This window comes from Sturnira hondurensis, unplaced genomic scaffold, assembly GCF_014824575.4.
Source record: "Sturnira hondurensis isolate 20B ecotype Veracruz unplaced genomic scaffold, ASM1482457v3 Scaffold0001304, whole genome shotgun sequence".
NCBI lineage: Eukaryota > Metazoa > Chordata > Mammalia > Chiroptera > Phyllostomidae > Sturnira > Sturnira hondurensis.
In genome coordinates this window covers 3,541,629-3,568,618 of record NW_028073935.1, presented here as the reverse complement: position 1 = coordinate 3,568,618, position 26,990 = coordinate 3,541,629, and the positions used below count along the sequence as shown (strand labels likewise).

Genomic DNA, 26,990 nt, shown 5'->3' with positions numbered 1-26,990 from the left:
TAAACCCCTTTGAAGGATCTTGATATTTTTGCCCCTTGGCCTAAGATTCTTTATCATTGAATTTCAACAGGATTGCTTGGATGTGTATTGTAGTGACCAGTATGTAACATTTTGTTCTGTAACACGGTGTGCCTTTTTAATGTGCAGATATAACTATATTTATTAAAAGTTTGCTTGAATTTTATATTTATGTGTTTATTCCATTTCCAGGGGCATCCAATTATGTGTTTCTTGGCTCTTTTTTCATGACTTGCTTATTTAATCCTTTTAAATTGTCTTTCCCTTTTCTGCTTACTCTTTTTTTCACAGTTTTCTCTGGTCCCTATTGAGTTTTTAGCATTGTTTCTCAAGTTCTCCTTTTAGCTTTGCCTTCACTCCTGAAACAGCTGAGTTATCTTCTTTTGTTTCTCTTTTGATCTCTGGGCATTTATTTCGTCTTCTATTGTTGTCATAACTCACAGTGAACTCTTACATTGTTATTTTGTATTTTCATATCGTGGAAGCAGTCATGCATTGCATCTTGGGTCTTGAAATCAGTCTGGGTCCTGTTTCACGGTCAGCAGGCACTATCATAACATGATTTTAGTCTCCTATGTCAGAGTATGCTCCTTACTTTGGAGAATTATACTTAACTGAATTTTACCCCTTAAATTATAGCTACAGAAATCCTCTCTCCATTGCCTCCTGTGTCATTTAGTTATTACTACCTTTGGCAGTCTATCTATTGTGTGGGTTGAGTTTTGCCAAAGATGGAGGCTGCCATTCTCTAAAAGGAGAAGGAAAAAATATCAAACAGGTAGTCTCTGCCTGTAGTACTTCTTGTTGTCACTCCAAAAAGGTCAAACAATAACCTGGCTGAACACTGGAGGTGGTCACAGTCCACTTGTAGTAAATTAACCCCTTATTTTATGTATATGTCCAGCTTCTAAAGTGGGTCTGTATCCCTTTGAGTCAATTAAAAACAAATGATTAATGAGAAATAGGATCATGATTAAGATAATATACTTGGGAGCACTTTCTAGCTGGCTGACCTCACTTCATCTTTTTGACCTTTTGGGGAGGGGGGTTGAGTTTCCACTAGGGACTAAAGATGTTTGATTTGTTTAAAATCCCTTTCTTGGCCCTGGCTGGTGTAGCTCAGTGGATTGAGCGCGGGCCTGCGAACCAGAGGATCGTGGTTCGATTCCCAGTCAGGGCACATGCCTGGGTTGCAGGCCAGTTCCCTGCAGGCCAACTCCCAGCAGGGGACGCACAAAAGGCAACCATACATTGTTGTTTCTCTCCCTCTCTCCTTCCCCTCTAAAGATAAATAAATAAATAAAATATTTAAAAAAAAATCCCTTTCTTTTTCTCACAGTTGCTCCAAATTTGGCTGAGGACCCCATCAAATTGGCTCAGATCCTTTTGCTCACTCCTGGTAGTCTTTGAGTACTTTCTTGTTTTTAGTACAGAATGAATCAGGCTCTTTTTTTACTTTTCCTACTTCCCCAATCTTAATCAGCCATTTCTCCAGGGATTCTTAGTTCATGTAGTAGGAATAATACTTAGAACCCAAGACTTGGGTACTAAGGAAACATGTTGCTTCTGAGGTGTCTCAGCCTTCAGGCTGTTTCTGTGGACAGAGGTAGTCAGTATAGTAAAGATAGTCAGGTAACATTACAGGTTTTTTCTTCCTTTCTTAGGTTTTCTATTTGTGTATCTTATCTCTTACATTGAAAACCTTGTTTCCTAAAGACATTAATATATAACTACTTGGGTTTTTATCACCCAGAATATTTTTAAAAAGGAGTTTAACATTTAACAGTAAGAATGCAGAGTCCCAAGTCCACCTGGCATAAATTTAACCCCTCAATTTCTCTAGATTACTACTAGCAGCAAGACTACTGAGTAAAGTTTAAGATTTCTTCACATTCTGCCCTGGCTGGTATGGCTCAGTGGGTTGAATGCCAGCCTGTGAACCAAAAGGTCACTGGTTTGAATCCCAGTCAGGGCACACGCCTGGGTTTCAGACCAGGTCCCTGGTTGAGGGTTCGTGAGAGGCAGCCACACACTGATGTTTCTCTCCCCCTCTCCCCCTCTCCCCCTCCCCCGACTCAAGTCTCTAAAATAAATAAATGAAATCTTTTAAAAAAGGAAGAAAAAAGATTTCTTTACATTCTTTTTGTTCTAAGGCTAGATTCCAGTAAATAGAGGGAAAATGTGTTCAGAAGTCACTTGAAGTGATTTTTTTCCCTGTGAAGTGTGACATATCATCTTCTTTTTCCTAATTTATATTCACATTTCCAAAATGTAACTTGAAAAATATATACAGTGAGGAGTGTCACTCTCATCTCCATCTCACAGATACCAATTACCCATGTTCCTGTCCTTTGCTTTCTAAAGTAACCTGTTAACCCCTGACCAGCACAGTTCACTGGACATGGGTTGGGCATAGTCTCACAAAGTGAAAGGTTACTGATTTGATTACCAGTCAGAACACATGCCTGGGTTGTAGGCCTGGTCCCTGGTTAGGGACATGAAAGAAGCAGCCAATTGATGTTTCTCTCCCCCTCTTTACCTCTTTCCCTCTGTCTAAAAAGAAATAAATTAAATCTTTTAAAAATAAATTAACCTAGCCCTGGCTGGTATAGCTCAGTGGATTGAGCACGGGCCTGGGAACCACACGATCGTGGTTCAACTCCCAGTCAGGGCACATGCCTGGGTTGCAGGCCAGTTCCCAGCAAGGGATGCACGAGAGGCAACCATACATTGATATTTCTCTCCCTCCTTCCCTTCCCCTCTAAAGATACATAAATAAATAATTATTTTTTAAAAAATAAATTAACCTGTTAATTTTTATTATGTTTCCAGTCAATGTTTATTACAATTCTGTTGTTAGAATTATTTGTTTAAATTTGTTTTTAATTTTAGTATTTGCTTTTTGAATTATTTAAACATTGAAAATATTGATTTTGCTTAAAAATCAAAGCTAATGTAAAGATGGATTCACAGGTACCCCTTTTCCTTTCCAAGTTACCTTTTACTCTAGGTACACTGCCATTTTATTATTCTCTTATTTGTGCTCTCAATTTCTTTTCCTAAAAATAAGTATACACATAGATAAACACATATATTTTCCTTTTTCTATCCCTTTGTTACGGCATGTTATATTTATATATACAGTTTCTTACCTTGCATTTTTCTCTTAACAATATCTTCTATAGATGACCACTATGTTTGTGATGTTGTACCTTGAAGGTGTATTTGTGGAAGTGGTAGGGCTAGGTCAAAGAGTAAATGGCTCAATTTTCTCACCTAAAAAATGGCAATAATATTACCTACTTCAGAGATCATTATGAGGAGTAATGATAAACTATATGAAAAGCACTTAAAGCATACCTGGCATATAATGTGCATTATATGTATGAGGTGGGCAGGTTTACAATTGTGACTATGGAAATAATAGAAGTAAATAATACAGTAATTAATAAGTGTTAATTATTTGCATAGTCACAACTGTAAAGCTACTTTTGCCCAACCCTATATATTAATACATCTTTTAAAGATTTTATTTATTTACATACTTATTTTAGAGAGGGGGAAGAAGCAGGGAGAAAGCAAGGAAGAAAAACATCTGTGTGAGAGATAAACATTGAACAGTAAGTATCCTCTCATATGTGCCTGGATTAGGGACCAAACCTACAACCCAGGCATGTGCTCTGACCAGGAGTTGAACTGGTGACTTTTTGCTTTACACGACAATGCTCAACCAATTGAGCCACACCAGTCAGGACAATAACTTTTTTTATTAGAGTAAATGAAAATCCAAGACAACTATAGTCTGAATTTTGAAAAAAATTCAAAAACATGTAAATACTTAATACAGGTTAGGGCAAATGTAGGTTTATAGTTGTTCATATGGAAATAACACAATAATTAGTAAATAATAATACAAGAATAAATTCTTTCTGTTTTGCATACTCACAACTGTAAACCTACTTTTGTCCCACCATATATAAATACTCCTTTGGCGTATGTTTTTGTATGAGCTGTACCTCTCAAAATATAAATGTGTTGAAGTTCAAATTAAGGAGTGCGTGCCTTTTGTTTCTCTCTCTTTCTCTTTCTCTTTCTCTTTCTTTTCCTTTCTTTCTTTCCTTTCTTTCTTTCCTTTCTTTCTTTCTTTTCTTTCCTTCCTTCCTTCCTTCCTTCCTTCCTTCCTTCCTTCCTTCCTTCCTCCTTTCCAGGTGATACTACTGGCATTGTTCTTTGCTTAAAACTGTTTCTATAATTAGGTTTATTTATCCTAAGATTTGTCAGTATTTGATTTATGTATACATGCATCTCTCTTAGTGTTTTAATTTCAAATACAAGTAGGGCCTGGCCTTTTTGACACTGTGCTTAGCGCCCTATGTCATCAACTATTAAGCATCCAGTATGCTATAATATGCTGTCTAACTCAGTGAGCTTCAAGTTCCACAGTTGCATTGGTGTCCAGGATTCTGCTTTCCTATGAACTCAAATGATATATGCCATTTAGTTTTGCAGGGAGAAAGCCAGCCATTATAAACTTTATTCTCTGATATCTCATGGTCTGATTTTATAGGATTTTGAGAAGGGAACTTTATTGTTGAAAACCATTGCTTAGTTTGGACACGTGAAATCTTGGTCACGTTTTTACCTTTACAACTCAGTTGATCACAGTTTCTTATACCTACTTTATATTCACATGGTTCCAAATATAAAAGCATAAAAAGGTATACAGTAAGGAGTATCACTCTTCTCTGTCCCCCATCTATGAGATGTCTATGTTCCTTTCCCTTTTTAAGGCAACCTGGAAATAGGGTTTTTTAAAAATATTTTATTGATTATTCTATTACTGTCATCCTGATTTTTTTCCCCATTAGTCCCCTGCGCCTAGCAATCCCCACTTCCTCAGGCAGTCAGCACACCATTGTTCATGTCCATGGGTCATGTGTATAAGTTCTTTGGCTACTCCGTTTCTTATACTGTATTTTACATCCTTGTGGCTATTCTGTAACTATCTATTTGTGATTCTAATCCCGTTGCCTCTTCACTCTTTCCTCCACAGCCCACTCCCATCTGGCAGCCATCAAAATGCCCTCTGTATCCATGATTCTGTCTCTGTTCTTTTTGTTTGCATAGTTTGTTTTTTAGATTCAATTGTTGATTTATATTTTTCTGCAATTTTATTGTTCATAGTTTTGATCGTCTTCTTTTTCTTAAATAAGTCCCTTTAACATTTAAAATAATAATGGTTTGTTGATGATGACTCCTTTAGTTTTTCCTTATCTGGGAAGCTCTTTATCTGCCCTTCTATTTTTAAATGATATTTTTGTTGGGTAGAGCAGTCTTGGCCAACCTTGTTCCCTTCTTTTCATGGCTCTGAATATTTCTTGCAGGTTCCTTCAGCCTATAAAGTTTCTTTTGAGAAATTAGCTAATAGTCTATGGGAACTCCCTTGTAGGTAACTAACTTCTTTTTCTCTTGCTGCTTTTAAGATTCTCAAATTTTTATCTTTTAACATTTGCCATTTTAATTATGATGTGTCTTGGAGTGGGCCTCTTTACAACCATCTTGTTTGGGACTCTCTGTGCTTCATGGACTTGTATGTTTATTTCCTTCACTAAATTAGGTAGGTTTTCTTTCATTATTTTTTTAAATAGATTTCCAAATTTCCTCTTTCTCTTCTCCTTCTAGCACCCTTATGATGCAAGTGTTGGGCTTCTTGATGTTGTCCCAGAAGCTTCTTATACTTTCATTCATCAGTTGCTGGATTCTTTTTGGGGGGATTCTTTTTTCTTCTTGTTCTGATTGGTTGTTTTTGCTTACCTGTGTTCGAAATCATTGATTTGATTCTTGGCTTCATCTACTTTACTGTTGTTTCCGTGTGAATTATTCTTTATTTTAATTGGTGTATCCTTCATTTCTGAGTGGATCTTTTTTATTATGTTGAGGTCCTCACTAAGTTCTTTGAGCATACTTATAACCAGTGTTTTGAACTCTGCATCTGATAGATTGCTTATCTCCATTTTGTTTACCTCTTTTTGTTTACTCATGAGTTTTTTCCTCTGGGCCATGTTTCTTTGTTTCTTCATTTTGGAAGCCTCTCTATGTTTATGTGTATGTATTAGGTAGAGGTGCTTTGACTCTGTATCTTGCTAGTGTGGCACATACTTCCCTGTCACCCAAGCTGTGTACTTGAGGCGTGCCGTTAATTGGGCTAAGGACAGCCTGCTCTTGTAGTTGAGCCTTGGTTGCTGTTGGCAGATCAGTGGGACGGGTTTATCCAGGCCTGTCAGCTGCAGGATTGGCTATGACCAATTAGTATCAACTTCCATTCTGGAGGGGGCATCATCTGTGCCAGGGCAGGGTGATGGTACTCTGATGTGGTCTGTAGCTGTCCCCTGGGTGGCGCTGGCCTTGGGGTTTCATGGGTGGTGCAGGCCAAGGTCAGCCACCACCTACATTTTGCTGGGGGCCACCCTTTCTGAGCTATAAAGCAATCTCAGATAGCTGCTACTTGCATTGGGCTTGGAGATTCCCAGGTGAAGCCAAGCTGTGAATCTAGGTAAGTTGCTGCTAGTGCTGGGTCTGAGGTTCACTGACGCCAACTATCAAGCCAACTATCAACTATCCTATCAAGCTTGTTTGATAGGATCTAGGAGTTGTGAAGCATGAGCTAAGATCAGCCATTGATATAGAGAAGCAGCTTAGGTGGTCCTGTAAGATGGGTAGGGTTGTGTCTCTGGGGATCTCCAAGGTGGGTAAAATGGTGTTAGCCAGGTTAATGGAGTCTGAGATGTGGTCCCAGCTTGCTAGCTCTGTGGGGAGGGTTTAGAAAAGGGATAATGGCCTCTGCTTGCCTAGTTGCCAGACACTTAATAATCACCCAGTATGCCGCTGGTGCCTTTCAAGCTGCTGTCTCTGTCCTGGAGCGCAGAAGGAGTGAGTCTAAGATTGTGTGTGGATTATTTAAGAGGAACTGCTTGGGGTTCCAGCAGTCTCTGCCACCAACTCAATCCCCACTGGTTTTTGCAGCCAGACGTTGTGGGGAGTTATTTCCCTAGCATGGTAACCCTGGACCTGGGGGCCTGGTGTTGGGCTGGGATGCCTCACTCCTGAGATATCCCTTCCAAATATCCAAATTTTTATCTACCACATGTGGGTGAGAGACCAGCCCCTTCTACGTCTACACGCCTCCTACCAGTCTGGATGGATGTGGTTTCTTTAATTCTGTGGTTGTCAGATTTCCATTCAACCTGATTTCTGACGTTTCTGAGTGATGATCTTTCTGTGTTTTAGTTGTAATTTTGGTGTGGTTGTGCAAAGAGGTAAGCCATATCTACCTAAACCACCATCTTGACTAGAAGTCTGAATGGTAATAGCTTTTTTACATATCCTTCCAATGTTTCTTAAATACAGCTAAATTCAGATGCAATTCTTCGTTTTCGCTTTTCACACAAAAATGTTTTATTTCTATATTCCTCTTTATTCTTTTTCATAAAACAGCATATATCAAGAGCTTTTCATTTTAATACATAATTTTAGTGTTCTTTTAGTTGAAACAATAATGATCTATTGTGTAAATGAATTTAGGGCTCTTTCCAGTACTTTACTATCATAAATAATATTGCAGTGAATAATCTTATACATTTATGTAGGTCATTATACATGTGTACAAGAATATCTATAGGATGAATTCTCAGTGATCAGACAGTATCTACTGTCTAATTGCCTTCACTGAGGTTTATACCATTTATACTCCCAGCAGAATGTTTAAAATTGCCTATTTCCATACAAATTGAATAGGAGAGAATGATGTCAATTTGGGGAAGGTATTTTTGCCAAGGTGATAGGTGAATGATGATATCTCAGATTGTTTTAAATTGCATTTAAACAAAGATACTCAAAGTGAGTATCTTTTCTTTGTCAAGGGACCATTTGTATTTTTCTGCCTATTTTTTATTGGGCTGCTATTTTTGATTTCTAGGAGTTCTTAGTGTATTCAGAAGATTATACTTTGTATAATTTGCTATGTAGGAGGTTTGCTTATTTATTTACACAATCAGCTTTACAGATTTTTTTATAGCTTGTATGGGTTTTTTTAGTTATATTTCTGTCATGTTTCTATTATTATTTATGAAAGAAGACAGCTTAACAGAAAGCAGTTAGCTTAAGTAGTTGCTCCAGATAATTTTGTGCTATGAGTAATAGTTTTTTTAATATATTTTATAGATTATGCCATTACAGTTGTCCAATTCCCCCCTTCATTACCCTCCACCCTGCACACCCCCTCCCCCACATTCCCCCCCTTTAGTTCATGTCCATGTGTCACAAGTCCTTTAGCTTCTACATTTCCCATACTATTCTTGCCCTCCCTGTCTATTTTCTACCTACTGGCTATGCTACTTATTTTCTGTACCTTCTCCCCTCTTCTCCTCCTCCCCCCACACCCCTTTTGTTAACCCTCTTTGTGATCTCCATTCCTATGGTTCCACTCCTGATCTAGCTGTCCTCTTAAGTTTGCTTTTGTTTTAGGTGTACTTGTTAAGAACTGTAAGTTTGCTGTCCTTTCACTGTTAATATTTTTTATCTTCTTTTTCTTAGATAACTCCCTTTAACATTTCATATAATAAGGGCTTGGTCATGATGAACTCCTTGAATTTGACCTTATCTGAGAAGCACTTTATCTGTCCTTCCATTCTAAATGAAAACTTTGCTGGATAGAGCAATCTTGGATGTAGGTCTTTGGATTTCATGACTTGGAATTCTTCTTTCCAGCCCCTTCTTGTCTGTAAGGTCTCTTTTGAGAAATTAGGTGACAGTCTGATGGGAAGTCCTTTGTAGGTGACTGTCCCCTTATCTCTTGCTGCTTCTAGGATTCTTGCCTTCATTTTCATCTTGGCTAATGTAATTATGATGTGCCTTGGTGTGTTCCTTCTTGGGTCCAGCTTCTTTGGGACTCTGAGCTTCCTGGATTTCCTGGAAGTCTATTTCCTTTGCCAGACTGAGGAAGTTCTCCTTTATTATTTGTTCAAATAAGTTTTCTGCTTGTTGCTGTTCCTCTTCTCCTTCCGGTACCCCTGTGATTCAGATGGTGGAATGTTTAAAGATGTCCTGGAAGTTCCTAAGTCGCTACTCATTTTTCTGAATTCTTGTTTCTTTTTTCTGGTTGGATGTTTCTTTTTTCCTTCTGGTCCATTCCATTGATTTGCATCCCAGTTTCCTTTCCATCACTATTGGTTCCCTGTGCAATTTGCTTCATTTATTGTAGACTTCATTTGTTCATCTAATTTGCGACTAAAATCGACCAGTTCAGTGAGCATCCTGATCACCAGTGTTTTAAACTGTGCATTTGATAGGCTGGCTATCTCTTGGTCGCTTAGAAGTATTGGCTTTGGGGCTTTGAGCTGTTCTTCTTCTTTAAATATTTTATTTATTTATTTTTAGAGAGAGGGGAAGGGAAGGAGAAAGAGTGGGAGAGAAACATCAGTGTTTGGTTGCCTCTCATGTGTTCCCTACTGGGGATGCGGCCTGCAACCCAAGCATGCGCCCTGACTGGGCATCGAACCAGCGACCCTTTGTTTCACAGGCCCGTACGCAATCCACTGAGCTACACCAGCCAGGGTGTGAGCTCTTCTTCTTCTTGTGCTATAATGTTTTGGTCTATTCACACCTGTTATGTATGAAGGACAAAAGCTTAGGTGTTCATCGGGGCGGGTCAGTCCAGTTTGCTGGGTTGTGACTGAGGGCTGGGTCAGAGCCGTGGTGTTTCTCCCGGGCTCTCTTGGGTTTCAGTCCCCTCTGCCGCTTCCCACAAGCATATTGGGCTCTTCTGGTGCTGGTTCCTGGGTCGGTGGGCTTGTGTTCATTCTAGGACCCGGTGCGTCTCCCCAACAAACTCTCCTGTGGGGGTAGAAGCCCCTCCCGGCACCTCAACCCCCAAAAGTTTTTTTCAATCAGTGCTTTTAGGCTTTATTTCCTGTCGCTGGGGCCCTGGGTTGCACGGTCTATCTCACAGTTTTTAAACCTGCCTGGTTTCTCTGCACACAAATGTGTCTGCGGTCAGCCAGCCACCTTGGAAGCCTTACTGGGTTTTTGTCCCGCACCCACCCGGTCTGCCAACCACAGCCTCTTCCTGCCGGAACCCCTCTCTGCCAGCCGCCAACTCCACCTCTCATACTGGTCTGGATGAATGGTTCATTGTTGTCAGACTTCAATACGGTTCACTTCTCTGTCTGTTTTGGGGTGTGCTTTTGTTATTAAATCTTTGTTGTCTTTAAATTTGGTTGTGCGAGGAGGTACAGTGTTTCCACCTATGCCTCCATCTTGGCCAGAAGTCTATAACTTGTAGATTTATAAATCTTTATTCCTTAGAAAACACTTCCCTACTCTAAGATTATAAAAGAATTTTCTTATCTTTTTCCCTGTACTTTTAAATTTTCTGTTAACTCTTTGATCATTTTCATATTTATCCTGATATACTGTGTGATATATGGATCCAATTTTGCTTTTTTCCAAATAGCTACATAATGTTCCCAACAGTATCTATTAGTCAGTCTTCACCCCTGGCTTGAGATGCCAATTTTGTTTTACTGTCAAGTGTTGTTTCTCTTGTTGAGTTTCAGTAGCTTGCTGCTGGTTATTTTGACATGCTGTCTGTGCTGATAACCTTTTCAGTTATTAGACAGTCGTAACTAACTTTTTATCATTTCATAATAAATGGTATAAAATTGTGAGGTGGGAGAGAGTCAGTATTTTAAGGTTCATGGGTTATCCTGCTGTTAATCAAGGTTGTCTGTAGTCTTTACTCCTACCACTAAGAACCTTGGTGTGTGATTTGAGCTTTGATCATAGAGTGAAGTGTCTTTATTACAATAATACTTACTTGAGATTATTGTAGAGCACTGATTAACTATATAGAGTATACTGAGAATGACCTGGGTTTAATTTTTTCGGTTCATGGTACGTGTTAATTGCTTTTTTTAAACTAAGCTCTTGGCAGTTTCAAAAGAGAAACTTGATGAGCCATTTACTCCACTGATTCACCAGCAGACCTCACAGAACTCTGGAAAAAGATACAGCTCTATGAGTCAGATCTAGTACAAGGTGGTAAGTGGCCTTGATGCCTGCATTGTGTCTGGAGGCAGATTATAAATCATGTCTTTTCTATCTTTTCAGTCGACCGACATTATCTATTCAGCATCCACCATCTGCAGCAATTAGTATTCAGCGTCCTGCTCAGTCACGGGATGTAACAACAAGAATCACACTGCCTTCTCACCCTGGGTTAGGGACACCAAAACAGCAGCTTCATACCATGGCTCAGGTATAACCAGAGGTGAAGAACTGTATGGTTCTTCTGTGGGTTAAAACCAGAATTATGTAGAACATGCTAAGAACCTGACCATGTTGGTGGCAGTGATTGCTTTTAACTGGATTGAGTGGGAACTGTTCTTATTTATACTTGTGTTCTGGGTTTTTCTGCCACAGAAAACTATCTTCAGTACTGGCACACCAGTGGCTGCGGCAACAGTCGCACCTATTTTGGCAACAAACACCATTTCTTCTGCAACCACAGCTGGTAAGTCAACCACTGTTCTCGCTCTTTCTGTCATGGAAAAAATGAAGCATAAGTGGTAGGTTAATTTTTTATTTCTCAGCTTCAGTCAGAGAAAAAGAATAGGCTATAAAAATTCTGTTAACTTTTCCCAAGAGCTTTTCTCAGGTTTTTGACAACCTGTAATGTGTCCAGAGCAGCCATTGTTGAATTTTCTTTTTCCCTCCCATTTTAGGAACTGTGTCACACACACAAGCTCCCACAAGTACAATTGTTACTATGACAATGCCCTCACATTCATCCCATGCTACTGCTGTGACCACCTCAAACATCCCAGTTGGTAAGTATTGAACACCCTTCAGATAGAAGCTTAAAAGGAATTTTTCAGCCCCTCTGACCAGCTTTTCTTATAGATGGATAATATTCATTTTTTTATTGTTGTTGATTTTCAGAGTAACAGTGAATTTACCTTTTAATATTATTTGTCATACAGATTTGCCATTGAAGGTAGGAGAAAAGAGGAAAGTAATCTTAAAGAGCTTAAAGTAAACTTTATTTTAAGTATACTTTTAACTTCCTCATTTATCAATCTTTACTTCTTTTATGTGTACCTCTTTAAAGAAGTAAATTAACTTTACTGACATAGCTACACAAGATCAACAGGAAAAGAAAGAAGCAAAGATAATGGAATGAAGAGAATTTGTATACAGATAGATTGTTTAGGAAAAATCTTCGGGTGATATAAAAGTGGGAAGATAGCCAAACCTCAAGTTGATTACCTAGGTTTTCATCTGAGTCCTGCCTCAAGATACTTCAAAACTTCTTCTAAAATTTGTTTATTCCCCCTTTAAATATGTGTATACTTTGAATATTTAAAAAAATCTTTGGCCCTGGATGGGTAGCTTGGTTGTTTAGAGCATCATCCCAATACTACCAAGGTTGTGGATTGATTCTCAGTCAGGACACATACAAGAAGCAACTGATGAATGCATAAATAAGTGGAACAAGAAATTAGTGTCTTTCTGTCTGTACTTCTCTCTCTCCCTCCACCACCCCTCTAAAAGTCAGTCAGTCAGTAAATAATTTTTGAAAGGTTTCTGGTAGCCGAACTTTAGTCATCAGGAGCAGGTATTGGCAAACTTTCCACAGGACCAGATAGTAAATGTTTTAGGTTTTTCAGGCTTCATAAGTCTGTGCCACAACTACTCACCAGTGGATAATACGTAAACAATTGGGCATGCCTATGTTTCATTAAGATTTCAAGGACACCAAAATTTTAATTTCATGTAATTTTATGTGTCACAGTGTTTATTAGCTCACAGAAACAGATATCAGGAAGGATTTGTCTCACAGACCACAGGTTACCAAGGTCTGCTATAGCAGCTGATATTTCATAGCTTCCAGGACAGAGACCACACCCTATGAGACTGCTCTGTTTAATCTACCAGCCATGAGTTTTAGTTTTTACCTTTGCCTCAGTTCTGTAATGATGAGCATGTCATCTTACTGTTCTTCACTCCCAAAGATCTGGGATAGCTGCCATATTTTTAATATATTGTACTTTTTAGAAGTAAGACTGCTTTTTGTCCGATGACGCACTACATACTGAATTATCAGAATCTGGTGACCAGGCACAGATTCCCTACCTGCCATGTTCCAGCCCTGGGGTGGTCTCTTCTTACTTGCTTTCATTACTTGTTAGGTAGACTGCACCTTAATAGCCCTCTTACTGAACTTTGAGGACCATTTGCACAATAATGGTTGGTTCCAGGAAACTTTTACTCCTCTTTTAGATAACCGTGTTATACTAGCCTTTAAATTGGTATTCAGCCCCACAAAAAACTTTTAGCGGAGAGGACACTGCTACTGTCTTTTGCATGTTACTGCTCACTACAGCTTGGCACCAAACATCTCTCATATGCCTAGGAAGTTAATTTCACTTCCATAAAAAGAAGTTTGTTGTATCTGTGTGTGGTTTGAGCAGTAGTGCATTTTTGTTGTACCACTCTTACTGAAATGCTCTTTTTTATTGATTATTCCATGATGTCATGTCAGACCAGTTTCTGGCTATCCTTAGCATTGTCATCAGTTATTGTCAGTGCTATGACATCAGAGCCAAGCCCACTCTTTTAATTGTTACATTCTAGACTCTCACTAGGGAATCTACAGCTATGAAAAAAATCAAAACATTTAAGAGGGGGGAGTGTACCCTATAGGGGCTCTGTGGTTTTGCCTCTCTGTGAAAAACTGTTTTGAGATTAGTTCTTGTTAATGTCACTGTATCTTCTTAAGAGATCGCACTGTGGAAGTCAACTCACTAAAAGTACCAGGAGACTGAACTCTGTTCATTCATTTCGCCTAGAACCACCAACTTTTTACTTGTCCTAAGTTACTGTATTCTCTATCTCCCCAGCTCATTTATCTTTGAATTTTAGCCATTTACTGAATTCTAGATATGAAAATCATTTGATAAAAATGTCCAAACAGATTTAACATCTGCCACTTACTGTGATTAGTTTCATCTAAATTCTATCAGGTTTATGCTCTAGTTTTGTTTTCCTCTTTTATAGTATCCTACTCTTTTGTTACATCATAATAGGATCCCTGTAGAAAAAGTACCTCAATTGAGAAGGGAGACTTGACATTAACCCTGCAGCACTGATCTTCAAGTTTGGGTATTGGAGATATATTAAAATCACCTAAGGGGGTTTTTCCAGGTGACACTTGCTTTTTCCAGGTGAGATTAAATATTGGATGCAGCCATTGTTACTAATAAGAATGTATTGGATCAGGGGAAAAAAGACTGATTAATGGTGAACATAGTTTTCTCTTCTAATGGGTACTCACTTCCAATAGAATACCATCCTGATTTTCTTTTTGCTCTAGCCCACACATGATGATGGCCTTCGAACTATAAAAAGCAGTCACAGCATGCAGAAAATGAGATTATCTTTGGAGACAGCATTATGGCCAACTTGTGATTTCTGCATTACATTTTTTGTTAAGATTTATTTTTAATAATTGAGAATATGGCTTTTTTAACTAGAAAAAAAGTAAAGGTAAATTGTGGGGTTTATTTACAGTTACCAGCCACTGGTTAGTTACCCTGCCAAATGACCGTTGCATTCCTATTGCCAGTATTATTTTCTGTTGCTTTTTATGGGCACAGTGAAAAATAAGGTTTAGTTTCTTTTTACTCAATGCCCTACCTACTACTACTAATGGAAAATTCTGTGTTAGTTAATAGATGCTGTCATCAGTGGTCAAATAGGGCATGTCAACCATCATCCTGTAGAAACTTCTCTAGCTTCTTCCCTAAAGAAATAGCTAGGCATCATGGTGGGTTTGTGCTTCTTATTTTTGGTTTTTCGTGCATAGCGCTTTGGGTAATGTGGTGGCATCATCCTAGTTTCTAGTGGTTATGTGCCTGCCACTGGTTTAACTTGAGTCTTTACACACATGGAAACTTGGTCCCTCTGTATCTCTGAAGTCACAGCTTTTCTGTGCAAATTCCCAGGTATAGAGTTAACAGATAGGTCTATAGGAACTATAAAGTATGTCCCAGTTCAGCTATACCATCCAAACAAAATTTGATTAGAAATTGTAGAGGTAAGCAAATTTTGAGTGTTATATTAAACTTGAAAATTGTTTATTTTGATTTTTTTATAAAGTGTTAGATAAAATCATAAGGATATTAAAATTAAGTGATTTTTCTAGAGAAGGCTTTATATATGAGGAAAATGAGACTTCAAAATTTAAATGATATACTCATGTATATCATGAGTATATCATTAGTTACTAATGTTACTAATTAGTTATGGACCCAATTACTTACAGAGCAGAATCTAAGGTCTTTGTCATTTCTTTATTTATATTTTTGTTGAATATAAAAAAAATTTTTAAAAAAAAGGGACAGGCTCAAAGAATTCAGGTAAGGAGAAAGAGGTGTGGTTGGTGACATTTTTGTTAAAGTATTAATGTTGAACCCTGCATTAACAAATAACAGGTTGAATACATTAGTGGATTATTAGACTGAAATGATTAGTTTAATGTTATGTACTCGTCTTTCATTTTTTATTTTGATTAAAACTAAAAATCCAGACTTTCTTATGATTTGCATTCTTAACATTATTGCTGGCCAAGAATGCTGTGGCTTGCCAATAGAAGCATGTAAGCAGTAATATAATTGATTTACTTTTGTAGCTAAGGTGGTGCCTCAGCAGATCACACACACTTCCCCTAGGATCCAGCCTGACTACCCCACAGAGAGGAGCAGCCTGATCCCCATCTCAGGGCATCGGGCTTCTCCAAATCCTGTGGCCATGGAAACTCGCAATGACAACAGGTAGGAGGGAATTGCCAGTTATACTGCCTCATTGTGTCATTAATTGTTTTGAATTTTCAATAAAACAAAATGTCCCACAAATACAGCATATATTTTACTTATTCTTACTTTCAAATTTCCCCCTGAAAATAATTGTGTTATTTGTCTCAGTTTTATGAAAAATGTCCGTATTTACTCAGCCATTCTCCTTTTTTTTGATGTTTTCTTAGTATGCATTCTTTTATTTTGTGTACTTGTTTATTTTGAGAGTATGAAAGTTACAGTATTATGACCCTTTATCCCTAATTTTCATCCCTCCATTTTCATCTCTGAAGAACAAAGACATTCTCTTTCTTAACCACAACACTATTATCCCTGAAATGATTTTTTTTAGCTTTCTACTTTCTTTCACAATTTGACATTTTTTTAAGGATACAGATAGACCAGATCTGTAGAATATTCTTCAATTTGGACTTGTCAGGTTGTTTGGTTATAGTGGTACTGAAGTTGTATTTTTTGAGTGAATACCACTTGAGTGATGAATTCTCACTTATACATCAGAGAGCTTATGCTATTTTTTTGTCCCACTGTTACTTATGTCAGCATTAATCAATGAAGATGACGCTTGCCAGATTTTTCAACTGTAAAGGGGTATCTTTTTTGTAAATAAATAATTTGTGTGGGAATACTTTGAGGTTACAAATAGCCCCAAGAAACTTTCCCCAATAAACTTTCACACAGTAGTTTGTCTGTTGATGATTCTTCACTGAATCAATTGAGGATTGCAATTGGAGAGTTGCAAACATAGTGACTTTTTCTGTTTAGCATTTCTTTCACATTTATCAGTTGGCATTTTGATGTAAAGAAATTTTATCCCCATTTATTTATTGTGTATAGGCTTATGGATTTGGTTTTATTCATTACTAAAATCTGTTAATGTCATCTCGTTTTTATGCTCAAATTGTTTCTGGATTGGTCTTTGAGAGCCCCTTCTGGCTAGTTCCTATACTCTTGCCATGTCCTGGTCATTCTAGCACTTCCCACCATCACAAAATTCGCCACCTGCTGAATTTTGTCTGTCTTATTTCTGGAATCTGCCATTTCTCTAAAGAGCCCTGGTTCCTTTTCATCATTTAGAAACTGAGGTATAGACAGTTAGCTGTGTTAATTATTACTGGATTGTCATTTCTTCTAGGCTCTTTGAGGAAGCAGAGGTAAGAAGTGCCATATTTTTAGGACTATAAGACACACCAGACCATAAGATGCACCTGGGTTTTAGAGGAGGAAAATAGGGAAAAAGTTTTGAAGCAAAAAAATGTAGGAAAATATTTAATAACCTGCTCCACTGCCATTGCCCCCTACCCCACAGCAAGCCAGGTAAACTACATTCGGACTATAAGGTGCACCCCTTTTCCTCCAAAATTTGGGAAGGGGTGCGTCTTATAGTTTGAAAAATATGGTATGTAACATTTTAAAAACTCTTTAGTACACCCTTATACCTCTAGTTCAGCCACATTACCTCCCTTATTCCATATTTGCATTTCCCTTCTTCCCACAGTGAGCACATGGTACAGTGCATATGAAGTCTTTTCAAGATTAGGTCATTTTTAAATGATCTTGTTTGATTATTATGGTGTATAAGGATATATATAGGTTTTAATATAGTGTGTCCATCATTTTTGCCAAACATGACTAATAGCTCTAAAAGTTTGTAAATTCTTCCAGATTTCCCATGTAGATGTTTATTTCATCTACAAATAGGACAGTTTTTTGAGAGACAAGAGTTTTTTCATTTCCATTTTGATTTTTTCATTTCCATTTATGTTTTTCTTGTTCGATAGAGCTTCTAATATAATGTGGAATATAGCTGTGATAATGAGAGTCTTTGTCTTGTTCCTGACCTGAATGGGAATTCTTCTGAAATTTCGTTATACATTTTTTTTTAAAGATTTTATTTATCTTTAGAGGGGAAGGGAAGGAGAGAGGGAGAGAAACATCAATGGTATTTCCCCAGCTTACTGGGGACCTGGCCTGCAACCCAGGCATGTTCCCCGACCAGGAATTGAACCGCAATCCTTTGGTTTGCAGGCCCGTGCTCAATCCACTGAGCCACACCAGCCAGGGCTCATTATAAATTTTTATAGATAGTGTTTGCAGTTTGAGGTACAAAGTTTGTTTCTCTTCCTGTTTTCTTAGACTTTATATCATAAATAAGTATGAACACTATTAAATTTTTTGTAAATCTTTTTAAAGTTTCAAATGATTATTTTATAATTTGTAATATGATCTGAACCATTAATAGAAATTCTGATGTTGAGTCATTCCTATCTACCTGTGATAAACCATATTTGCTCCTGATATACTTAATTTTATATAGTACTTAATTCAGTTTTATTTAGAAATTTTGGTGTCAGAGTAAAATTTGTTTATAATCTTTTCTCATACTCTCCCTATTGAGTTTTGATATCAAGGCTATATTAAGCTCAAAAAATAACTTAGGTCACTTCTTCTGGTCTCTGAATCAGTTTGTATAAGCTTGGGATTATCTGTTTTATGTATGTTTGATAGAATTTGTAAGTATAAACAATCTGAGCTTAGAGTCTTTCAAGTGGAATTGAGCAGGGAAGACCCTTCGATTAAAGTCAGTTTTGCTAATTATTCCATATATGTTTTACATTTATTGGTATAGTTAGTATTTATTAGTATTCATTTATTTAAAGTGTTACTCTGTAGATTTATTTCCTTTTATCTAATTGTTTGAGACAATGGGAAATGTTGGTATGGCAGTTAAGAGTATGAAGAGGATCTGGGTGATAGGATCATTTGAAGGTAAAGAAGAAAATAGATCATTTTGGCTCATTATTATTTGTGTTCCATCTGTAGACCGTCTGTTCCTGTTCAGTTCCAGTACTTTTTACCAACATACCCGCCTTCTGCATACCCACTGACTGCACACACATACACCCCAATCACGAGCTCTGTGTCCACCATTCGACAGTATCCAGGTATGAACTCCACTGTTAAGATAACTTTTAACGTTTTGGTTAAAATAGAGATAGAAGTCAATCAGTGAGTGCTTGGGATGGATTTAATCACTCCATCTTCTGTGTTCAAATTCAGATAAGCCCAAAATCTGAGGCTTTAAGGTTTTAAATCACTATTTCTTTGTTTTGTGTAAAAAGGTTATTTTTATTAATATTATTATTATCACTTGTTCTACCCTGAGGATAATTATGTGAACAATTTTTGTTATACCTTAAAATTATAGTACAAGTTAAAATGAATAAAGCTGTGCTCTTATAGAGCTTCTATTGTTTTGTTGGATAGCTGTTGTATTTTTAATATTAGTCCATTTATGCTAAATATTCAACATTCTTTCTTATAAATAGAATTATTTTTGATAACCCAGAAAAACAAAACAATTCTTAAACTAGAGTGTTTGTGTAACATTTTCCTGTGGGACTCTCAGCTCACTTTAAATGTAAGAAACCCAGATTATCTATCTCAGAAGTGTCAAACTCCAGAAATTTTCCCTGGGGGCTACATCAGCCTTGTGGTTGCCATCAAAGGGTCAAAATAATTTTAGGACTGTGTAAATGTAACTACTCTTTAACTGTTAAGCAGTTGAAATTAGATTCTGCTCTTTGTTTTTTGGGGTTTTTTTAGATTAAAGCATTATAGAGCATTATTTTTTTATTTATTTTTTAATAGATTTTATTGATTATACCATTACAGTTGTTCTATTCCCCCCCTTCATTCCCCTCCACCCGCACACTCCCTCCCTCACCATTCTCCCCCCTTAGTTTATAACCACGTGTCTCAAGTTCTTTAGATTCTATATTTCCCCCACTATTCTTGCCCTCCCCCCTATCTATTTTCTACCTACCATCTATGCTATTTTCTGTGCCTTCTCCTCTTCCCACTCCCCTGTTGCTAACCCCCCATGTGTTCTTCATTTCTATGGTTCCACTCCTGATCTAGCTGTCCTCTTGGTTTGCTTCTGTTTTAGGTGTGGTTGTTAGTAACTGTGAGTTTGCTGTCCTTTCACTGTTCATATTTTTGATCATCTTCTTTTTCTTAGATAAGTCCCTTTAACATTTCATATAATAAGGGCTTGGTGATGATGAACTCCTTGAACTTGACCTTATCTGAGAAGCACTTTATCTGTCCTTCCATTCTAAATGAAAGTTTTGCTGGATAAAGCAATCTTGGCTGTAGGTCTTTGGATTTCATGACTTGGAATACTTCTTTCCAGCCCCTTCTTGCCTGTAAGGTCTCTTTTGAGAAATCCGCTGACAGTCTGATGGGTACTCCTTTGTAGGTGACTGTCCCCTTATCCCTTGCTGCTTCTAGGATTCTCTCCTTCATTTTAGTCTTGGCTAATGTAATTATGATGTGCCTTGGTGTGTTCCTTCTTGGGTCCAACTTCTTTGGGACTCTCTGAGCTTCCTGGATTTCCTGGAAGTCTATTTCCTTTGCCAGACTGGGGAAGTTCTCCTTTATTATTTGTTCAAATACGTTTTCCACTCGTGGCTGTTTCTTTCCCCCTTCTGGTACCCCTATAATCCGGATGTTGGAACGTTTAAAGATGTCCTGGAGGTTCCTAAGCCTCTCCTCATTTTTTTGAATTCTCATTTCTTCATTCCTTTCTGGTCGGATGTTTCGTTCTTCCTTCTGGTCCATTCCATTGATTTGAGTTCCAGTTTCCTTTCCATCGCTATTGGTTTCCTGGACATCTCCCTTCATTTCAATTAGTTTAGCCTTCATAGGTTCCTCTAATTTGTGACTATAATCAACCAGTTCTGTGAGCATCCTGATGAATAGTGTCTTGAATTGTGCTTCTGAGAGACCGGCAATTTCTCGGTTGCTGAGAGTTATCAGCTCTGGGACTTTGAGTTCTTCTTGCGCCATCTTTTGGTCTGTTTGTGCCTGCTCCGTAGCTGGATCAGAGCCCTAAAGTGTTCACTAGAGCAGGGCAACTAAGTCTCTGGGTTGTGACGTTGTATGTGGGGGCGGGGTCAAAGAGGGACAATGGCTTCCCTTTGCCGACTGCTGCCACGGCCCCCGCTGGCACTGCAGTCACCACCGTCCCTAGGCCCACGTGTTGTGTTCCACTGCACGTGAGTGTGCCACCACCGTCAGCCCTCCACCACTGGGTCCGCCCCCTGGGGCCTGCGTGGTCCGTCTCACTGTGCGCGAATGTGCGACCACGGTCAGTCTGCCCCACACCCCAACTGGTTCCGGGCTGCCTGTGCACCTAGGTCGGGGGATCTGTCCTGCCCGACCCAGCTCCGCTGCTGGCTCCGCCCCTCTTACCATCCAGGTTGAACCGTTCGTAGTTGTCTGACTTCTGTATAATTCCGTTTTCTGGTCTTTGGGTGTGTCCTAGTTCTCCAAACCTTTGTTGTGTTCAAACTTGGTTGTGGGAGAAGGCACAGTGTTTCCACCTATGCCTCCATCTTGGCGGAAGTCCCAAACTGGCAACCTTTTGCTTTGTGGGGCAAACCCACCCAACTAAGCCAACTGGTCAGGGCTGGTCACTGGTCACTGGCCAACTGTTTTGTTTTTTATTTTGTTGTTTTTAATATGCACATAGATGATAGATATGTTTGTTGTATAAGAAAAGGGAAACTTGCTTGTTCTCTATTTTTATGGATATATAGAATTTATAATTTGTAAGCACTGCATTTTCAGAAGTGCTTATGATAGTCGTTCTATAAATTAAAGCAAAATATTCTTGACTTGGAAACTATGGGTGTATCCTAAAAATTTTATATCAATTATTTAGCACAGTTGCTTGGCTCACATTTGGAATTTAATACATAGTTTGCTTTTTTCTTGTTCTAATGCTATTTTTAGTAATCTGCAAAAAGATCATATCTAATTGGTAGGAAGTAAGGGGGAACCTCAATATATAGTTTTAAATAAAAGATCTCATTTAGTGGGAAAATTCTGTTTTCATTTTAGTGTTTTCCTTATGTGAACTGTGTCTAATCAAAGCTAATATTCTTATAGTCAGTTTTTGTATCCTTTTTAGTTTCAGCTCAAGCTCCAAATTCTGCCATAACAGCTCAGACTGGTGTCGGGGTGGCTTCTACAGTTCACCTGAACCCCATGCAGTTGATGACAGTGGATGCATCTCATGCTCGACACATTCAAGGGATCCAGCCTGCTCCCATCAGTACACAGGGGATACAGCCAGCCCCCATTGGGACCCCAGGAATACAGCCAGCACCAATTGGCACACAGGGAATTCACTCAGCAACCCCAATCAGTGCCCAAGGACTTCAGCCTGCATCAGTGGGTACTCAGCAGCCTCCAACTGAAGGAAAGACTTCAGGTAATTTTCCTTTTTTGCGTGTAAGTTGGTGTGGAGAAAAGAGATAATAATGGGTTTAAATCCTGGATCTGCCACTTACTGGCTTGTGGTCTCAGGTAATTAATTCCTCTAAGCTTTCATTTCTGCTTTGTAACATGAGATGCTTAGAACTTACCTGTTAGACTCATTAAAAGTGCATACATACACAGCCTTATAGCCATTTGCACATGGTGAGAAGCATTCTGTAAATTAAAACTCTTAGTTGAAAGAGCAAATTCACCCTATAATAGGCGTTTTCTTATTCTAGTGAAGATTTTGGGGATGATTTTATGTAAACCTGTAAAATTAAGGTAAACTGGAATCTTGGAACCATTTTTAAGATTGAAAGTGGTTTTATTTTACAAAAACGGGGAGATTTCTTAAAGTATACCATGTACTTTATATATCTTACCTCATTTTAGTAATTATGATTATAGAGCAAAGAAAATGGTTATTGATCATGCATCAGTAGACTTAGTAACTAACCTTTGCTACTTTGCCTTTTATCTTTTAGACAAAAGAACGTTATGTTCCCATTTCTTATCTTCTTGAAATTGGATAGACACAACCTGGATAGGATAATTCTTGTTTTATAAGACATTTTAGTAATGTTTCTTGCCTTCCCCTCTTTTTGTTGATCTTTTCTGACCCCATCCTGTCCTCCAGCAGTGGTGTTGGCTGATGGAGCCACAATTGTAGCCAACCCTATTAGCAACCCATTCAGTGCTTCTCCAGCAGCAACAACTGTGGTACAGACCCACAGCCAGAGTGCTAGCACCAATGTTCCAGCCCAGGGCTCATCCCCCCGGCCAAGCATACTTCGGAAGAAACCTGCCACAGATGGGTGAGTAGACCCAGTGGTACCAAATGAAACTGCTGGTTCTAAATATAGTTGGTTTAATTGGGTTAGGCACTACTTATGTTCAACCGTAGTAGATTATGCCAGTAGTTTTTCCAAGTGCTTATATCCACTTAAATCCTGACCACCTGTGGGGATGAATGCATTCATCATTACCAACTCTTGTTACTGGCACATTTTTTAAGTTTAGTCATTCTGTGTTTATAGTGGTATATCCCATTAGTGTGGGAGGTCAGGGTTTGTTTTGTTTTGTTTTGCTTTGCTTCTGAGGGGTGTATAGTGGAGTTCGTCTTTTTTGTTTCTTATGGGAAAGTTTAAATATAATAAAATTTGGTACATATCATTGTGTACCCATTATTCAGTTTTAATTATCAACTTACCATCTCATGGTCAATTTTATCTAGATGCCAACCCACCCTTTTCCATCATGTTATTTTGAAGCAAATTCCAAACAGCACATTGTTTGATTTGTATGTATTTCAGCATGTGTCTATTGAGAGACATATACCATAAAATACAATATCCACTTAATGCCATCAATTACTTAATCATTATTCAAATTTCCAGTGATCTCAAATGTCACACATTTTGTTTTATATTATTTAATTGAACTAGTTTTCTGATAAGATGTACACATTATGATTAGTGGATATGTATCCTAAGACTCTTTTTTTTTATTAAAATGTATTTGTTGAAGAAACTTGGTCTTTGGTCCTATAATTTTTCCTCTTTCTCCCTCTCTCTCTCCCTGGATTTTGTTGATTGCATCTCCCTTATATTAGTTTCCTAGGGCTGCTAGAACAAGTTACCACAGATTTAGTGGCTAAGAACAACACTTATTCTCACAGTTCTGGTGGCTAGAAATCTGAAATTGAGGTGTTGTCAGGGTTGGTTCCTTCTGAATGCTCTCTGGGAGAAGCCATTCCATGCCTCTCTTCTACCTTCTGGCAGCTATTGGTAATCCTTTGCATTTCCTGGCTTGTGGACTCCTCACTCCAGTGCTCACATGACCTTCCTTCTATGTTTGTGTCTCAAATTTCCCTCTTTCTGTTTTGTAACTACCAGTTACTGGATTTAGGGCATACTGTAAATCTAGAATAATCTCAAGATCCTTACCTTAATTGCATTTACAAAGACCCTATTTTTTTTTACATTCACAGATGCCAGGGATTAGGACTTAGCTATATCTTTTTAGGGAGCACAATTCAACCCACTTCCCCCTTAGTGTAGTTTCACTTGTTCTTCTCTCCATGTTTTCTCTATGCTGTTACTTGAATCTTAAAGGCTTGATTAGATTCACTTTTTTTTCTTTTCTCATGAATACTTTATAAGTCCATCGTTTATTTATTACTTTACCAGGAGACATGTCTGGTGGTCACCCTTTTTGAGATGCTAGCTGTCTTGAGGTTCAGTGTCTAGATTCATTAATCATTGGGCATTGTAACATGGTACATTCTGGTTCTAGCCATTTTCTCTCAAATCCACTCTTGTCTGACATTTGTTCCCCCTCTGCCAAAACTAAACATGTCAAGATCACTCATGACTTCTACATTGCTAAACCCAATGGTTAATTCTCAGTCTGAGCCATACGTGGTCCCTACTTTATGGCACAGTTGGTCACTAACGGCCTTGACCAACATTTTTCACTTGGTTGCTAGTAATTGGCTCGAGTCAGTATAAATGCATAGACATCATAATGATTGCAAACACTTAATATAGGCTTAAATTTTAATATTAAGTAGAAAGGTGATAAAGCATGCCAGAAAAAGCAAGTAGAGTCACAGTGGTTGCTTCCTGGAGAGTGATGGGCAAGAAGTGGGGAGGAATAGGGAAGGGACCTTCTGCATTTTATTAAAAGCCTTTTAGTACTATTTTATTTTTTAAATATTGTGCCTATATCACTTTAATAATATTTTTAAAAATCATTAAAAATACTTAGCCAGTGCGATGCTTTCATTGTGCTATAGGTATGCCTAGGAAATGTGTATCTTGTACTTCTTATCTTTTAATACCCTTAGACTGCTGAGGTGTTTTGGTTTGTCTTTCATCTCTTTCAGAATTGCAGTTCGAAAAACCCTCATTCCTCCTCAGCCTCCTGAAGTGTCTAGCCCTCGAGTGGAAAGCTCTCTGCGGAGTACATCTGGGTCACCTAGGCCAGCAGGGTGAGCACAAACCTGTTACTACTCTTGCCTCCAACTGTACATAATTGGGGAAGAAAGAGTCTAATGAACATGACCAATTTCACATAATTAGCTTATGTGCAGTTTTTATATGCTATTCTTATCTACATGACCACACATTTTTCAACTTCTCTGACCCTCATTGCCTCATTTATGAAATGAGCACATGTATAACATTTATTTAATCAGATTCCTATGTATTCAAATGAAATGACTCAACAAAAGGGCTTAGAATAGAACCTCTGTTGTAGTAAACACCCAGTTATTTTTGCTGTTATAAATGGCATGGCAATAGTTAATACATGCTTTTTTCTTTATTCTATATCATCTTAATTCAAAAAGTGAAATTATTTTGGATAAAAATGAGACATTATAAAAATATTTAAAGTCTAAAGTGAAAATCACTTTTCTACTCTTTGTCAGTCTCACTCCCCAGAATATCATTGATTGGTATAAAAGTTGTTGTTTTTTATTTTTAGAGAGAGGGGAAGGGAAGGGACAAAGAGTGGGAGAGAAACATCAATGTGTGGTTGCCTCTCATGTGTCCCTTTTTTGGGACCTGGCCTGCAACCCAGGCATGTGCCCTGACTGGGAATCGAACCAGCGACTCTTTGCTTCACAGGCCCTTGCTCAGTCCACTGAGCTACACCAGCCAGGGTTGATTGGTAACAGTTTTGTTAAGTGTCTTTCCACATCTTTTTCTACATATATGCACACATATATATAGATTGACAGACCCTTAAAAACGGGATCTTGCTGATTGATTTTTTTAACTTAATGTCAGTAATAGCTTGCCATGTTAATATATTTAGGTATACTTCATAAAACTTTATTCAAAAAAGAATTATGAATGCCTAGCATGTGCCAAGTGTCATTGTAGAATCTGGGGGTACGTAAGAGTGACTAAAACAGGCAAACTGTTCTTAGCTTACTTTCTAGTGAGTGCAAAAAAATAATGGACTACTATAATAGCATAAAGAATAAAATACTTTTTAAAGAATTAATAAATATGTGAAGGAAAAAAGCAGTGTAAAGTGAATATAAAGTAATGGGGGAAGTACCCTAGCTGATGTGGCTCAGTGGGTTGAGTACTGGCCCATGAACCAAAAGGTCATCAGTGCTATTCTCAGTCAGGGACATGGGTTGGAGGCCCAGGGTTGCAGGCCTGGGGCCCTGGGTTGCAGGCTAGGCCCCCAGTAGGGGGCTATCAAGAGGCAACCGCACATTGATGTTTCTCTTCTTCTCTTTCTCCCTCCCTTTCCCCTCTCTAAAACTAAATAAGTAAAATCTTTAAAAATATGTTAAATGATAAAAATGAAAGTGATATGGAAGAGATGATGTTTAATCTCACAAAGGTTTAAGAGAATGAAGGAGTAAGCCAGATGCTCCCTGATCTTTTATAGTATCAGACAAAGGAAAGGGTAGGAACCAAGACTTTAATGTAGGAGTAGTTGGAGACATAACTTTGCACATTAATGCAGGAATGTGGAGAAAAAAAAAACATGGAAGCTAAAATTGTGCAAAGTGGAGGAATTATTCAGTGGAGGAATATAGGATTATTATGTGAACTTTAAAAACATTTGTGAGAATATTAACAACTGTCTGTCAGTTTTATAAGGCAATGAAAAAATAGTGAAATTAATATTTACTTAGTACACTCTAATTCAGAACATTAGAAGTGTTGAAAATTCAAATATTTTCTTTCT

General features: G+C 38.0%; 1 protein-coding gene across 5 annotated transcripts in view; it reads left to right on the top strand.

Moving 5' to 3' along the window:
* Positions 1-26,990, top strand: part of SAP130 (Sin3A associated protein 130) — a 90,734-nt gene that overhangs the window by 24,347 nt on the left and 39,397 nt on the right. For 4 of the 5 annotated variants that reach the window (XM_037070089.1, XM_037070106.1, XM_037070125.1 and 1 more), the window contains 8 exons: positions 11,185-11,332; positions 11,497-11,587; positions 11,799-11,903; positions 15,767-15,908; positions 18,771-18,892; positions 21,925-22,227; positions 22,912-23,089; positions 25,162-25,266. In XM_037070089.1, coding sequence (XP_036925984.1) covers positions 11,185-11,332; positions 11,497-11,587; positions 11,799-11,903; positions 15,767-15,908; positions 18,771-18,892; positions 21,925-22,227; positions 22,912-23,089; positions 25,162-25,266 — 1,194 coding nt within the window. The remainder of the gene's footprint in view (positions 1-11,184; positions 11,333-11,496; positions 11,588-11,798; positions 11,904-15,766; positions 15,909-18,770; positions 18,893-21,924; positions 22,228-22,911; positions 23,090-25,161; positions 25,267-26,990) is intronic. The other variant, XM_037070097.1, reaches the window with a different exon arrangement.